General features: G+C 43.6%; 1 protein-coding gene across 2 annotated transcripts in view; it reads left to right on the top strand.

Moving 5' to 3' along the window:
- Positions 1-3,578: 3,578 nt before the first annotated feature.
- NPY (neuropeptide Y) overlaps positions 3,579-15,513 on the top strand; it is a 46,167-nt gene continuing 34,232 nt past the window's right edge. For both annotated transcript variants that reach the window (XM_033935202.1, XM_033935203.1), the window contains exons 1-2: positions 3,579-3,663; positions 4,842-5,029. In XM_033935202.1, coding sequence (XP_033791093.1) covers positions 4,842-5,029 — 188 coding nt within the window. In that variant the 5' untranslated portion in view covers positions 3,579-3,663. The remainder of the gene's footprint in view (positions 3,664-4,841; positions 5,030-15,513) is intronic.

Genomic DNA, 15,513 nt, shown 5'->3' with positions numbered 1-15,513 from the left:
CAAGTGGAGCAGGCTTCGTCCAAGGCAAGACAAATCATGGGCTGCATACGAAGGGGTTTCGTCAGTCGTAAGGCGGAAGTCATTATGCCATTGTATAGATCCATGGTGAGGCCCCACCTGGAATACTGTGTGCAATTCTGGAGGCCGCATTATCGCAAGGATGTGCTGAGACTGGAGTCGGTGCAAAGAATGGCCACCCGGATGGTCTCGGGACTCAAGGATCTACCATACGAAAAACGGCTTGACAAATTACAGCTATTCTCGCTCGAGGAGCGCAGAGAGAGGGGGGACATGATCGAGACGTTCAAGTATCTTACGGGCCGCATTGAGGCGGAGGAAGATATCTTCTTTTTCAAGGGTCCCACGACAACAAGAGGGCATCCGTTGAAAATCAGGGGCGGGAAACTACGAGGTGACACCAGGAAATTCTTTTTCACTGAAAGAGTGGTTGATCGCTGGAATAGTCTTCCACTACAGGTGATTGAGGCCAGCAGCGTGCCTGATTTTAAGGCCAAATGGGATCGGCACATGGGATCTATTCACAGGGCAAAGGTAGGGGAGGGACATTAAGGTGGGCAGACTAGATGGGCCGTGGGCCCTTATCTGCCGTCTATTTCTGTTTCTATGTTTCTATTCATGGTGGATATCCTGAAAACCTGACCTGACTCCGGCTCTCAAGGACTGGAATTGCCTACAGCAAAGTTTGAGCAAGGCATTTCCCACTTCCCAGGCAATACTTCAGCAGAGAGTGTTTGCTGCATTCAGAGATAGAGAGGGTGCTTTTATCAACTTATTCTAAAGCTAAGCCTCAATAGTTGGGTGTAGGGATGTGCTATGAGCTCATAGAGCCCCTGTGATCTGAGATGCTACATTTATTAAGAGAAACATCATGTATCTGGTAAATATGAGGAAAACATTCATTCAAAATAATGTGCTAGCTAGGGAAAACAGATTAGAGCAGTAACAAGGACAGTAAGGCAGCCAAAGGAGGCCCTGCAGTATCTGATTAAATCTGAGGCACTTTGGCACCAGCCAAAAAAACTGGATTAAATTCTGCTGTTATGAGGGACGGAGGCTTTAAGGAGCAAGCACTGAGTTGTCAGCATTACATTTACAATGCCCTTACCGCACTAAAAGGCAATTTTCTCCTGCAGATGGACATAAGAGAAATTACTGCCCTATCATTATAATAAATTAATATTTCCATATGAAATCCTTTGCATTACTTGATATTTCAAGCAATTTAATTTTCATATAAGTCATATAAATGTCGTCAGAGGTCCCATATGTCATTTTCGGTCGTCATAGAGTAATTATGATCTTCTAACTAATGACGCTTTTGGAGTGCATTATCTTTAAATAGTTTATGAAATGTGATTTTTTTAAAATCACTTTTCATAATGCAGTATTTAGAAAGGACGTTTTCTTATCATGATATATACATATATAATTTACCATGTCATAGAAGTTTGAAAGCTCTTTCACTTTGACTTCGAGGTCAATCTGAATCCTAAAGTGTGATGCCTGAGGTGTGCAATTAGACTTTGAAGTGATTCTGCCAGAGAATCACGGCAGAATGGCAGCTATTTGTGCTACCAGTTGCTGGATTGCATTAATTAGTTGTTAAGAGACCTCTACTTGGCAAATGAGCAAATATTGGAAATGCCTTATATGTGCATAATAGCTGAAACAAAATAGGGGTATACGGGTAAAAAAAAACATAAGGAAATCAGAATGTGCACATTTCTGCACTAGGTATTTGAACAATAGTGTGGTGATTAAAGAAATAGTTTGTGAAATAGTTACAGTTTGGATAATTTCACCCTCAATAGGTGGCTTTACTAGTCTAATGCAGTCACAAAGAAAGGAGGCCAATAAATAGTCTAATAAAATCCAAAATCTGAATCTTGAATCTCCAGTAAAGGGGAATGCTATAGACCAGTGGTTCCCAACCCTGTCCTGGAGGACCACCAGGCCAGTCGGGTTTTCAGGATAACCCTAATGAATATGCCTGGCACCTCCATTATATGCGGATCTCTCTCAAGCATATTCATTAGGGTTATCCTGAAAACCCGACTGGCCTGGTGGTCCTCCAGGACAGGGTTGGGAACCACTGCTATAGACAACTGATGTCATCTCGTGGAAATATTAGCTTCCTGCCAGGGGTGCTGAAAAGTTCTCAGTTCAACCGAGGAGATAATGACCTGGATATGGTTCAAACATCTGAAACGATGTCAAAAACAGAGAATTTTGTTTCTTCAAATTAGCAGTTATCTGCAGTGACAAAATAACGTTCAAAATTTAGTAAATTGGTTGGCTGGATTAACTTTTCAGAACCGCCCACCCCCCCCTATAACTACAGCCATATAAAGAAGTGAAGTCACAATCCTAAAATGTACACAATGAAATGTAAATACCGTACGTACAAGAGAATACCTGTATGTTTAGAATTTCAGAGCTCTGGAAAAAATGCACCATATTGAGCAAAGGGTTTATTTTGAGAAAGTTTCCATTCCATTCAGTTTAAGGTGTTCCTTATAATTATCTAACCACATGTGCCGGTGAGATTATGGATCAAGAGTTGTACTAATAACTGCCCCCAACCAACCTAATCCGTAGGTTCTTAAAGAGGCTTGGTGAAAAGGATAAGGTGCATGAAATCTCTTGGTTGGTTAAAAGGTTTTTATATTACTGCATTTTAACTTTGGTACAATAAATTCTTGCCTACATCGTGTACATGGTCTGCAGTTTTTGTTTGGTTTTCTGAGTCGGATTAGGACCATTTGTATTTCATCACATTCCATTACACTGACCTCCGTCCTGAGGAGAAGGAATACATCTAACAGAAAGTAGTTAATCAATAATAATAAGAGCAAAAAAAAAATCCCACCCCCCCAGCGGTGCACATATTTTATTAAACTCTTGTCTTTTGTTTGCTTTCTTTAAGGAAGATGACACATATAGCTTTGAAAATAAAATATTTAGCTTCCCCCTCCCCTAAATCACATCATAACATTTAAGTACTGAGACATGTGCCATAGGAATATCTGTGGAAAAGACCAAAAGTTCCAATTACCGTCTCGAAACTCTTAATGAGACTGGAGAACTTCCATCCATGCTTTTCTTTTTCCCTATTAAAAGCCACCTTCTCTCCCCCCCCCCCCCCCCCCCCTTAGACTAAATCGCCACTGGCGCTTCCGAGGTTTCCGGAGGTCTATTGCGTTAGAAGAGACGTCAGAGCTCCTCTGGAAAAGTTGGGGAAAGTGACAGCCCATAGTTTCCAGCAAAGGAGGATGGGGGAGAGGGAGTGGAGATGGGGGGGGGGGGAGTCGGGGGTTCGGATAAACATGAAGGAGGGAGGAAGAAAGGGCACGGGCATATGTGTGTGGGGGGGTTACCTCTGCACCCTGAGATCTTCTTAGGACAAGGAGAGCTCGGCAGCGCCCTCCCCCCCGTCCCCCCCCCCTGCTCAGTCGTATTCCGGGCGCAAGGGAACAGCGGCAGGCGAGGCCCCGCCTCCCCTCAGCCAGCCCCGCTCTGTATAAATGGGAGTCTGGCTGAGCCGCCCCAACCTGAAGAGCGAAAGGGAGAGAGCGAGGCTGAGTGCGAAGGAGAGCGAAGAGCGGGGCAGCAGCGGAGAGCGAGCGCCAGGAGCTGTCCAAGGTACCTTTTGCGCCCAGCTAGCGTTTCAAACGCCATCACGTTTTCTGTGATGGTGAGATGTTATTTCCCCTGTTGACATAACATGAAACCTATATTTTAAAAACATGCAGCCTTTCCAGCTATGGTACATTTCTTCCGAGACGTTTCTCCTTTATTCCTTTGACTTAAAATAGGGCTGCAGTGGGTTGAGCCCCTATAGTGACTATGGAAGCAACTTTGTAAAGGAGATATAGCTTTGCTATTCTTCCATCTGGTTTCATGTAGCTTCCAATGCTAATTCTACCAATGTGTGGTGAGTTTTAACACGGATAACTTTGGCAGTGCATAGCAGCTAGGTAAAGTTTGAAAGTAAGTAAAAGGGGACAATTGTTTTCTTCGTAAAAACTTTTTTATGCATTCAGAACTGCTTTGCTTCTGTTTTTCATGAAGTACCGTGCTCTTCATTCTAGTGTGTTTTAAATGTACCGAGGGTGCTGAAAAGTTCTCGGCCCAACCAAGAAGAACATGGCCAGGAGAATATGGTTCAATCAATGATCTGAAACAATGTAAAAAACATAGAATTTCGTTTCTGCAAATTGGCACTTAACAGAAATGAGATAACACTCTTTTCAGCTACAGTGGCACAATAATACTCATAATTTAGGAGGTTGGTTGGTTGGGCTGAGAACTTTTCAGCACCCCCTGGTATAAAGCAGTGGCTTTTGCCATTACAAGTGCAATTTTACCCAAAGTAAAACACTGACACCCTTCTTTTGGATCAGAAACGTTAACTTTGATAGATAGATATTTCCAGATTGCAATGTTTTCAAATGGAAACAATAAATTCAAAGTTATTGAGACAAAGTCACTTTTAATTTTGTACATATCTATTTCCTATCTGAAAAATTCAGCTGACCCTGAGACTCCCAAGTGCAGTGAGAGGCTACAAAAAGTCTTGAACACTTAAATCTTGAATTTTACAAGGAAAGCACTAATACTGCTCTCTCTTAAGCTGAGTAAAACGAAAGCGTCCCAGAATAGCTATGGGAAAGCCTTTTGGGAAATCGGATTGTTACCTCTAACCATAATTTCAAGTGCAGTTAGGAAGGCTGATGTATCGGTTTGTGCTGCCCATGACTGTCACTGCATGCACAGTTCATCTGTTTTGGTGATCCCTCCTCCATGTGTGTATTGTGCAGATGCAGGGGAGCATGAGGTTGTGGCTGTCTTTCCTGACTTTCACCCTGAGCTTGCTGATCTGCTTGGGAACGCTGGCAGATGCGTATCCGTCGAAACCGGACAATCCTGGAGAGGACGCACCGGCAGAGGACATGGCAAAATATTACTCAGCACTGAGGCATTACATCAATCTCATCACAAGACAGAGGTACAACATGGGTCATGGTCTTCTCATGACAGCCCGGTAACACTTACATCCCAATTAAACCCTCCTGTTCCTATTCATGCCTGCGGTGCTTTCAGACTCTGAAACTCATTCTTACTAAAACTTCTCAACCTTTAGAGGAGTAAGGGAGAAAGGGTTAGAGTTATTGAAGATTGTGGTTTTAGATTTCAGGATAATATAGTCACATCCTTCCTTCCTTATATTATTTTGTAACAATAAGAAGTGGAAGAGAGGAGGGGGAAAAACTAGAGTTACCATATGGAGAACAGATTGAGACATCCGGGCTTTTACTTCCACTGCTTTCAATGGAAGTAAAATCCAGAAGTCTCAATCCGTCTTCCTTTTTCTGGAGCCATCTGGTAACCCTAGGAAAGAAAGACCCTTTATTTAAAAAAGCTGACAGTACAACAACCCCAGGTTATTGCAACACTATGAAGCAGGACATTGCTGTTTTATGTTTCAGTATTACAATTAAGCTATACAAAGAGCAGAATGGGCTGTCTAGAGAGGAAGGTATGTAGAAAAATATTTTCTTATGGAGAAGAAATAGAAAGAGACCAATTTTGATTGCCTGAGTGATTGGTTTTAAAAAGCGGAGGAAGGTACAGGCTGTGAGAAAGTACGGCGGCAGTAAAGATCAGGTGTTCTTTGGAAATTTTTATTGATGTAAGTCCAAGAAAATTAAAATTAATATTTTTGAGTCAGGTGGAGTGTTGCATAACATAACAAGGGAGGGCAGGATACAGTAGCCCTAGTGTTTTTCAGCTAGTCATTCTCTAGAAAAGGAGTAATGTGTCTTATCAAAAAAAGGAAGCCAGGGCAACAACCTTGAGAAAGAGAGAGTGAGTCAAATTATAGAGTTGATATCCACAGAAATGTGCGGTTAATTACAGGTTGTTAACAGTTTTCAAAGCAGAACAGAACCAGAAGGATAAATGTGACTAATTACTATTCATGTAGCCAGTAATAGATAACTATTGGCTTAGAGAGCTAAAGCTGTTAATCCAATTGGTAATGGATGCCACCGGGTCCTTACTGATTGATTAGATTGCTGGACACACTAAGGTTCACTGCCAAACATGATTATTGAAATGACAGAGATCATAATGAGCTGCCTCAGTACACAGCCTACTTAAAAAGTCACCTTTGTTAGTGGTAAGAAAATATAATTACAAACTGTGACTGTGTACCAGTTTAGATTAGCTCTGACACCTTCAAACTAGTCTGGAATAAGCCTTTGAATCCCTGATATCTCTGACCCAATACCGCATGATTTCAATTAGATGGGGCATAATTTTTATCAAATAATCAAGGGAGTCCCCACTACTGGGAGTTATCCAAAGAATGGAGGATAATGGGCCTCAGTCAGAAACCAACCTGGCTAAGGAATTAAGTCCAATGCCAGGTTTCAATGGTTCAAAATTTCTATCACTGACCCTCTGACCTCCTCCTATTTTTATCAACTTTTAAATCAACACTGTTGTATTTATATATTATCTGTCAAAAATTACTTATCTTAAAATAGCAGAGTTGCTGACAAGCCCGACGGGCACCCGTTTCGCCAATTACATAGCTTTTTCAAGGGTTCTCAGGATACTCTGCCAATCTACAAAATACAGTAAAACCTTGGTTTGCGAGCATAATTTGTTCCAGAAGCATGCTTGTAATCCAAATCACTCATTTATCAAAGCGAATTTCCCCATAGGAAATAATGGAAACTCAGACAATTCATTCCATAACCCAAAAACTTTAATACAAAATACTATGCGTACTTGTATTGCAAGACCTCGCTCGTTTAGAACAGTAATAATAATAATAGTTTATTTTTATATACCGCCAAACCATCAGTTCTTGGCAGTTTACACAATAGTAATTACAAGTAATTAAAATACAGATCCAAATAACAATGTCTTATAAAAGAAAGTAACACAATTCAATAAGATACTGACTAACAAAATTCGACCCTAAGTTATTCAAAGTAAAATATGCCCAATACAAATTATTTATACTAAAATAGATAAGAAACTGTAAACATTGTGCCATAAAAATAAGACATCCACTTATGATAATTTTGAAATCAATTAAATATTGTATTGTTTAAATAGATAAGTTTAAAAATCTTTCTGGGATTGATAATAAGTGAGGGGTGGAGAGATAAGAGCATTCAAACATGAATTCATTATTCCTGCTTGAAATGTCAGAGTCCTAAGAATTTCTTAAAACGGAAGGAAAATAAAACCAACCGGATCTACGAAGCGTCAGAGAGAGAAGAACCATCGGCTCAGTTGTGATGATGTGACGCGTGTATACTGTATGTACTTGTATTGCAAGACCTTGCTTGTATATCAAGTTAAAATTGAATAAAATGTTTTGCTTGTCTTGCAAAACACTTGCAAACCAAGTTACTTGCAATCCAAGGTTTTACTATACAAGCATTTAATCGCCCATTTGAGAATTTATTTTAAAGTACTCTATAACACCCCCAGACTGTGTTTCAACTACTTTCCTTACCTAACATTTCAAAACCAACCCATATTCATGGCCGGTTTGGTAAAAGGGCTCTCATATATCATCTCAAACAATCAATAAATATAATTTAAGAAGATCAAGTATCTATCCTTAAATATTCCTAAATACATACTAAAAGCTTTAAAAAGCACAGCTCACATTCAGCACTTAATTAATTATGCATCACGCCTTAATTAGGGCCAGTATACCACTAAGGGATCCTTTTATGAAGCTGCGTTAGTGGTTTTAGCGCACGCAGCTTTTTAGCATGTGCTAAACCCGCGCTACGCAGCTAGAACTAACACCAGCTCAATGCTGGCGTTAGTGTTTAGCGCGGCCGGCAATTTAGCGCATGCTATTACGCGTGTTAAACCGCTAACGTGGCTTCGTAAAAGGAGCCCTAAATGTAGCGTTCTAAACTACGACATCATTAAAGGTTAATTTAAGCCCCTGCGCTGTTCATCTATGCCAGTGGTTCCCAAACCTGTCCTGGGGGACCCCCAGCCAGTCAGATTTTCAAGATATCCCTAATGAATATGCATGAGAGAGATTTGCATACCTGTCACTTCCATTATATGCAAATTTCTCTCATGCATATTCATTAGGGAAAACTTGAAAACCTGACTGGCTGGGGGTCCCCCAGGACAGGTTTGGGAACCACTGATCTATGCACTCAGTGCATGCACTTTCCATATTGTAAATTAGACGCTATTAAAATTAACTTGCATTCCTGCACCATCTATATAGAAATTCTGCCTATGCGCAGGATCTTAGTCGTGTGTCCCACCATATTCAGGGCCATTCTACCACTGACTGCAGTGTCCTTAGAGATCAACTGAAGCCTCTACGTAGTTCATTTATGAACTCAGCGCATGCGTGTTCCATGTTTGAAATTTTGACGCCATTCAAGATTCACTTACATTCCTCTGTCATTCATCCTAAAATTCTGCGCATGCACAGAACATTATTGACACATTAGTGGGAAGCCAATTGTTCTTTCTTTTTTAAATAATTATTCTTAACTTCTATCTTATTTAAATGTTATGTAATAAATTAATTAATTTGTCATTAAAACAATCCTATTTGATCATTTTAGGTTTTTATCAATACACATATGTAGATTTATCATGATGAAATATTAAAATTTTTTATCTCAACCACTAAGAAATTTTTATCTAACCATCTCCATGTGATTAAATGTAAAGTGTGAGCTAAAGTGCAAAAATAATCAGAAAAACTGTATACAAATAACATTAATCTGTACCTATAGCACCACTCATTAAACTATTGATCCTATTCATTGTAACATCAGGACCTTATCTTGTAAAAGAATCATAAAAGGAAAAGGAAAGGAAGAAAAATGTGGACCACAGATCAAAAAAAGGTTTCTAGTCAATGAATGTATTCAATCCTTTAGGCTCAATTGATAAATAATTTTTGACAGGTGGAGGGGCATAATCAAAAAAAACGTCCCCTTTTGGCCTAAGTCCTTAAACGTTCAAAGCAGAAGCAGGGAAAGTGTCCATAACCAAAACAAACGTCCTTGTTTTGATTATGGCCTGCCTCTACTAAACGCCCAGATCACCACTACGTCTAAAAGTACACCCCCACGACGTCTACACTTTTTGGCCATAATGAACCATAAAAACGCCTAAGCCCCAAACGTCCAACAGAAGGGATTTTAGGCGAAGGAGGAGCCAGTCCTTCGCCTAAAAGCTGGATTCTGTAACCGGTGTCTGTCAAAAACAACACCAGTTACAGAAACACCCCCCCCCCCCAACAACGATCCAGGCAGGAGGATGCCCAAGCCCTCCTACCATGTCGAACCGCAATCCCCCCCGACAACATCGGGGCAAGAGGGAGCTCAAGCCCTCTTGCCCTGTCCAACCGCGACCCCCCGACAACATTGGGGCAAGAGGGAGCCCAAGCCCTCTTGCCCTGCGGCAGCCGCGGCACCCCCGACGATATCGGGGCAAGAGGGAGCCCAAGCCCTCTTGCCCCGGCGATCGTGCCCCCCCCCGTAACTCAATCTGGCCAGGAAGGAACCCGAGCCCTCCTGGCCCCGGCGACCCCCCCTCCGATTTAACGGGCCAGGAGAGAGCCCAAGCTCTCCTGGCCCCGAAGACCCCCCCCCCCCCTCTGATTTAACAGGCCAGGAGAGAGCCCAAGCTCTCCTGGCCTCGGCAACCCCCCTCTGATTTAACGGGCCAGGAGAGAGCCCAAGCTCTCCTGGCCCCGGCGACCCCCCCTACAGGATTGGGCCAGGAGGGAGACCAAGCCCCCCTGGCCCCGGCAACCCCCTACCCCCCACCCACCCACTACAATATGGGCAGGAGAGATCCCAGGCCCTCCTGCCCTTGACACAACCCCCCTCTCCCCAACGACTGCCCCCCCAGAACCCCCAATGGGACCCCCTCCGCTGACCCACGACCCCCCCAGCCGACTCCACGACCCCCCCCACCCCTTCTCCGTACCTGAACGTTGGCCAGACGGATGGGTGCCAAGCCCGCCCATCCGGCAGGCCAGCTGGGTCCAGAATGGGGCTGGATTGGCCCAGGTGGAAGAAACTCCACCCACAGGTGGGACCTGAAGCGCCTGGGCCAATCAGAATAGGCCCTGGAGCCTTAGGCCCCTCCTGTGGATGGGGCCTTAGGCACATGGGCTGGGTTGGGGTGGGGGTGGGGGAGTCGTGGAGTTGGCCGGGGGGGTTGCGGGTCAGTGGGGGGGTTCCGATTGGGGGTTCTGGGGGGGCGGTCATTGGGGGGAGGGGGTTGTATCGAGGGCAGATGGGCCTGTGATCCCTCCTGCCCATATTGTAGTGGGGGGTGGGGGGTAGGGGGGTTGCAAGGGCCAGGGGCATCTCTCCTGCCGTGAATCGCGGCAGTTCGGGTAGAGGAGTGATGGCATCGCGGTAGGGGAGATGATGCTTCTTTCCTGCCACGATGCTTGCAGTGGGTAGGTTGCCGGGCTGCTGAACTGATGGTGCCAGCGGCCATCTGCTCAGTGGCCCCTTTTTCGGCACTTAGACCTGGTTTGACTTTGTCTAAGTCAAAATGGTCTAAGTGCCGACTAGGCAAGCTGTTAATGTTTTGGTTATACCTGTTGTACGCCTAAGTGTAGATCGGCCCACCCTTTCCCCTCCTCTAAACATGCCTCTTTTCTCTCTGTGCGTTTAGAGGCAGGGGAAAGGCCTAAGCTGGTTTTAGATACGTCTAAAAACCAGCTTTGGTTATGGGTACTTGGACGATCAGGCTTTTTGATCGTCCAAGTAGCCATTTAGGACACTTTTTAGATGTTTTTATTAAATTATTATTAACCCCATAATATATAAATACAACAGTGTTGATTGAAAAGTTTATAAAAATAGGAGGAGGAGGTCAGAGGGTCAGTGATGGAAATTTTGAACTATTGGAACCTGGCATTGGACTTAATTCTTTAGCCAGGTTGGTTTCTGAGACCCATTATCCTCCATTCTTTGGATAACTCCTAGTAGTGTATATCTGAGATTGTCTCTGAATAATCCCACAAACGGGAAGGAGTAAAATGCGGACCTCGTGGATCTAGAACCGCACATCCTTAAAAATCTGAGGTCCGTGCCACTTGTAGTTTCTGGCTCTGACAGACCTCGATGACAATTTAGCTCTGACGGATCCTAATGCTTTTCCCTCCCTATGTTGAGACTAGTGGCAAAACTTTTTGCCCTGAGGTCTGTGCCACTTTTAGTCTCCGCATAGGGAGGGTAAAGCATTAGGATCCGTCAGCGCTAAAATGTCATAGAGGTCTGTCAGAGCCAGATACTAAAAGTAACACGGACCTCAGCTTTTTAAGGATGTGCAGTTCAGATCTGTGAGGTCCACGAGGTCAGATTCACTGCAGACCTTTGCACACATTTTTAACCCTCCCTCCCCCAAAACCCAGCTATTTTTCATCCAGTGTCATATTGCGGGGGCTCTCAGAATCAGCACGGAGGGAGAGATCTGGAGGAAGGGACAATTGGGCTAATTAGCAAAAGCCACGGTGCGCCTCCTCCCTCCTTAGCCATTAGGGAAGGCAGAGCCGGGGGACTGAGCTGAGTGTGCAGGGAAAGCGGTGGAATAAGCTAAAAGGCGCACTTGTCAATGCACAGACCTCAGATTTGTAAGGACGTGCAGTTTTAGATCTGCGAGGTCCGTAAGGTCCGCGTTTTACCCCTTCCCCCCACAAACTATCTTCTTACACCTGTTCAGTGGCATCATTTTTATCCCCACATTTTAAACTAATTACTACTTCTAAGTTTCTAATCAAACTCATTGATCTAGGTAAAGTGATGTTGGTACAAATAACTATTGGCTAAATGTGTAACTGCTAGCAGATTGCTGTTATAAATCTCAGATTACATGGAAGTGTTGCTTCAAATGTTGATCTCATATCTCTGTTTTACGGAGTGCATTAAAAGTACAAGCTGGCTCACAAGTCAATCTAAATTTAATGCAATTCAATGCAAGCTAATGTGTTTAAAAGTTATTTAAAAATGAGTGGAGACTTAAATTCAAGTCAGTGATATGAATTCAGGTGTCAATTCAATCAGATTTATGAGCAATTCAGAAATCTGTATAAAAACCTAAGCCAGCACAAATTCAAGCCAAGGTGTGGATTTTGAAGTCTAATTCCAATTGCAAATCTATGACAATGTTTTGTGGCAAAGCTGTTATAACTAGGGAGGATGGATTGAGATTCTCTAAACAGCACTGTTTTTTAAGGTGCCATTAGGCACCCAAGCTCAGTGAAAAACGATGTTTAAATAATGTTTTTCACTGATTTTCAATGCACCTACTGGTGCCTAAAAAATTAGCACCAGAATTGTAACTCTGTAGGCGCTTTACAATGCCGAATGCTACTGTAGGCATGGCTAACACTGGAAGGAATTAGCTTTTATACACACTAGGGATCCTCAGAACACCACCCGAATAAATAGATCAATAAGATCAAATAAATCGGTGTGGCAGCATTCCTCACAAGTTCCCCTTTTCATCAGTGTGTAATCTTAAGTTAATTCTTGCTATCTGCTAGAATAAAACCCTTAGCGAGCATGCGCACTTGAAACTCCGTGCGTCCGTGCCTCCATGCTATGTGCCTCCGTGCCTCCACATGCGCAGTAGAAGGAGCTTGCTTCCCCATTGCAAGAAGGAGCCTGCGGTGGTTTTCACATCGCCCTCCCTCTGCAACACTGTAAGCCCAAAGCCAGTGTAGATGGCTGAAGCCTGGCTGGAGGAGGACGAGGAGGAAGATCTGCGAGAGCTCCACAGAGGCAGGAGGTGCTGGATTCAGGAGAGGGATTGGGAGAAGGGAGAGATATTGGACTCAAGTGAGGAAAGGAGAGAGAGAGAGAGAGAGAGAGATGGATGAGAAGGACAGAGGGGCTACAAGGGGGACAGGGAGAGATAGACTTCAGGGAAGATGGAGGGGCCAAGAGAGAGAGAGAGAGAGAGAGATGGCCTTGGGGAAGGATGGAGGGGACAGGAAAGGGAAATATGGCAAAAGGGGTGAAACAGGGTCAGAGAGAGATGATAGAGGGTGTGAAAAGGGAAAAGGGAGAGATGGAAATGGTAGAACCGCTGCTGCTTTGGGGTACAGAGGAAGGAGGGGTTGGTATGTCAGGACCGCTGCTGCTGCCTCGAGTAAGTAATGGGGCTCCAGGAGGACAGACCCATACATTGGGAAAGGCCCTGTCAGGTGATAAATGCAGTGGAGGATCTATGAGGGCCAAAAGGGTACAGAGGACTAAGGAAATGGTGAAAGGTGAGGTGGTGGGACTGGGATCAGTGGGAGGTAGGGTCCGGGCATGGTAGAGCGGGGCATGGGTGGGGTCAGGGTCACGGTATAGGTGGGGCTATTCTAGCACCCGTTACTGTAACGAATGTAACGGGCTAAAACACTAGTAGTGTAATAAATTAATTAAGTGCTTTAAATATGACAAAGTGCTTAACTATATTTAAGAACATAAGAACATAAGCAGTGCCTCCGCCGGGTCAGACCATAGGTCCATCCTGCCCAGCAGTCCGCTCCCGCGGCGGCCCAAACAGGTCACGACCTGTCTGTATCACCAGAAGGGCTCCCTTGCCACCTTGGTTTCTCATTTAAGTCCTGTCTTCCTATCGAAGTCCTAACCCTCCGGTCTTACACATGCACGACCTGGTTTGGTTTCTATACTCATTACCTGGTTAGCTTTCTATACTTGTGTTACATCCCAGCTCCTCCCTCAGTATCCCATGATCCCTTTATCCTTCAGGAATCCGTCCAATCCCTGTTTGAATCCCTGTACCGTACTCTGCCTGATCACTTCCTCCGGTAGCGCATTCCAAGTGTCCACGACCCTTTGGGTGAAAAAAAACTTCCTTGCGTTTGTTTTGAACCTATCTCCCTTCAGTTTCTCCGAATGCCCCCTCATATTTGCTGTCCCCTTCAGTCTGAAGAATCTGTCCCTATCCACCCTCTCTATGCCCCTTATCATCTTTCATCTTTCTTTATGGTGCAGCAACGACTTTGACTAAGCTAAGTCTTTGACATGAGATGATATTTATGCAACTAAAGGATGAAATTATATTTATGTATTAATAGAATGAAAGATGAAATATAGTTGAGCACTTTGTCATATTTAAAGCACTTAATTAACTATAGCACGAATGATCTTAATAAGATTACACACTGATGAAAAGGGGAACTTGTGAGGAGTGCTGCCACACCGATTTATTTGATCTTATTGATCTATTTATTCGGGTGGTATTCTGAAGATCCCTAGTGTGTATTAAAGCTCATTCATGACAGCTTGATATACATCTGTGCTAATCTAAATCATGTTATTATTTGAGGTACATACAAATAATTTGATATTCAGTAACACTGGAAGGGGCATTAGGGGCCGTAAAGCACCTATGGAGGCACATTTCACATCAAAGGTAGGCATCGGAAATGTAGGCCTGGAAAACTGAGGCCTACATTTCTAGCACCTACCTTTGCCGGAGGTGCAATTCTCTAACCGATGCCATCATGTGATTGACCCACAATCGGCAGCTGCTTTTAAGGTGGCCACCAACAATGGCCAAAATGTCATTTGTCAATAATAGCACATGCTACCCTTTTCTTCAAAGAATGTATTCTCTTTCCTGAGGGTGCATACACGCTAAGTGGCTTGCTCGTGTGTGATAGTTTGTGCCTGCATGCTCTATTAGGAAAAGATGGACTGTTTACACATACGAGGGGTGTGCTGAAAAGTTCTCAGCCCAGCCAAGAAGAGAATGACGTGGATATGGTTCAATCAATGGTTTGAAACAATGTCAAAACATAGATTTTTGTTTCTGAAAATTAGCACTTAATGAAATAAGATAACACTCTTTTCAGCTTCAGTAGAAGTTCTTCTTCACCCAAAGGGTGGTGGACACCTGGAATGCGCTTCCAGAGGGTGTGATAAGACAGAGTACGGTTTGGGGGTTCAAGAAGGGATTAGATAATTTCCTGAAGGAAAAGGGGATAGAAGGGTAGAGGATTACTATACAGGTCCTGGACCTGATGGGCCGCCGCGTGAGCGGACTGCTGGGCATGATGGACCTCTGGTCTGACCCAGCAGAGGCACTGCTTATGTTCTTATAACACTCAAAATTTAGGAAGTTGATTGGTTGGACTGAGAACTTTTCAGGGCTCCCTCATACCCCCAGTTCTGTATAGGTTTCTCAAAGTTGGCCATCTAAATTTGAGCACCTAGGAGAGATGGCATGCAAATAAATTAGTAAATGGGGTATGAACAATCAGTAATTGATGCAAATTTGCAACAATGTGGTGTTACACCTGCATCTAGGCACTATTCTATAATATTTATTTATTCTGTTTTCTATATTATTCTCCCAAGGGAGCTTAGACCAGTTTACATGAATTTATTCAGATACTTAAGTATTTTTCCCTGTCTGTACTGGTGGGCTCACAAT

This window comes from Geotrypetes seraphini, chromosome 2 (genome assembly GCF_902459505.1).
Source record: "Geotrypetes seraphini chromosome 2, aGeoSer1.1, whole genome shotgun sequence".
Taxonomy (NCBI): Eukaryota; Metazoa; Chordata; class Amphibia; order Gymnophiona; family Dermophiidae; genus Geotrypetes; species Geotrypetes seraphini.
Note: the sequence above shows the minus strand (reverse complement) of the source record. Positions and strands in the feature narration are given on the sequence as shown.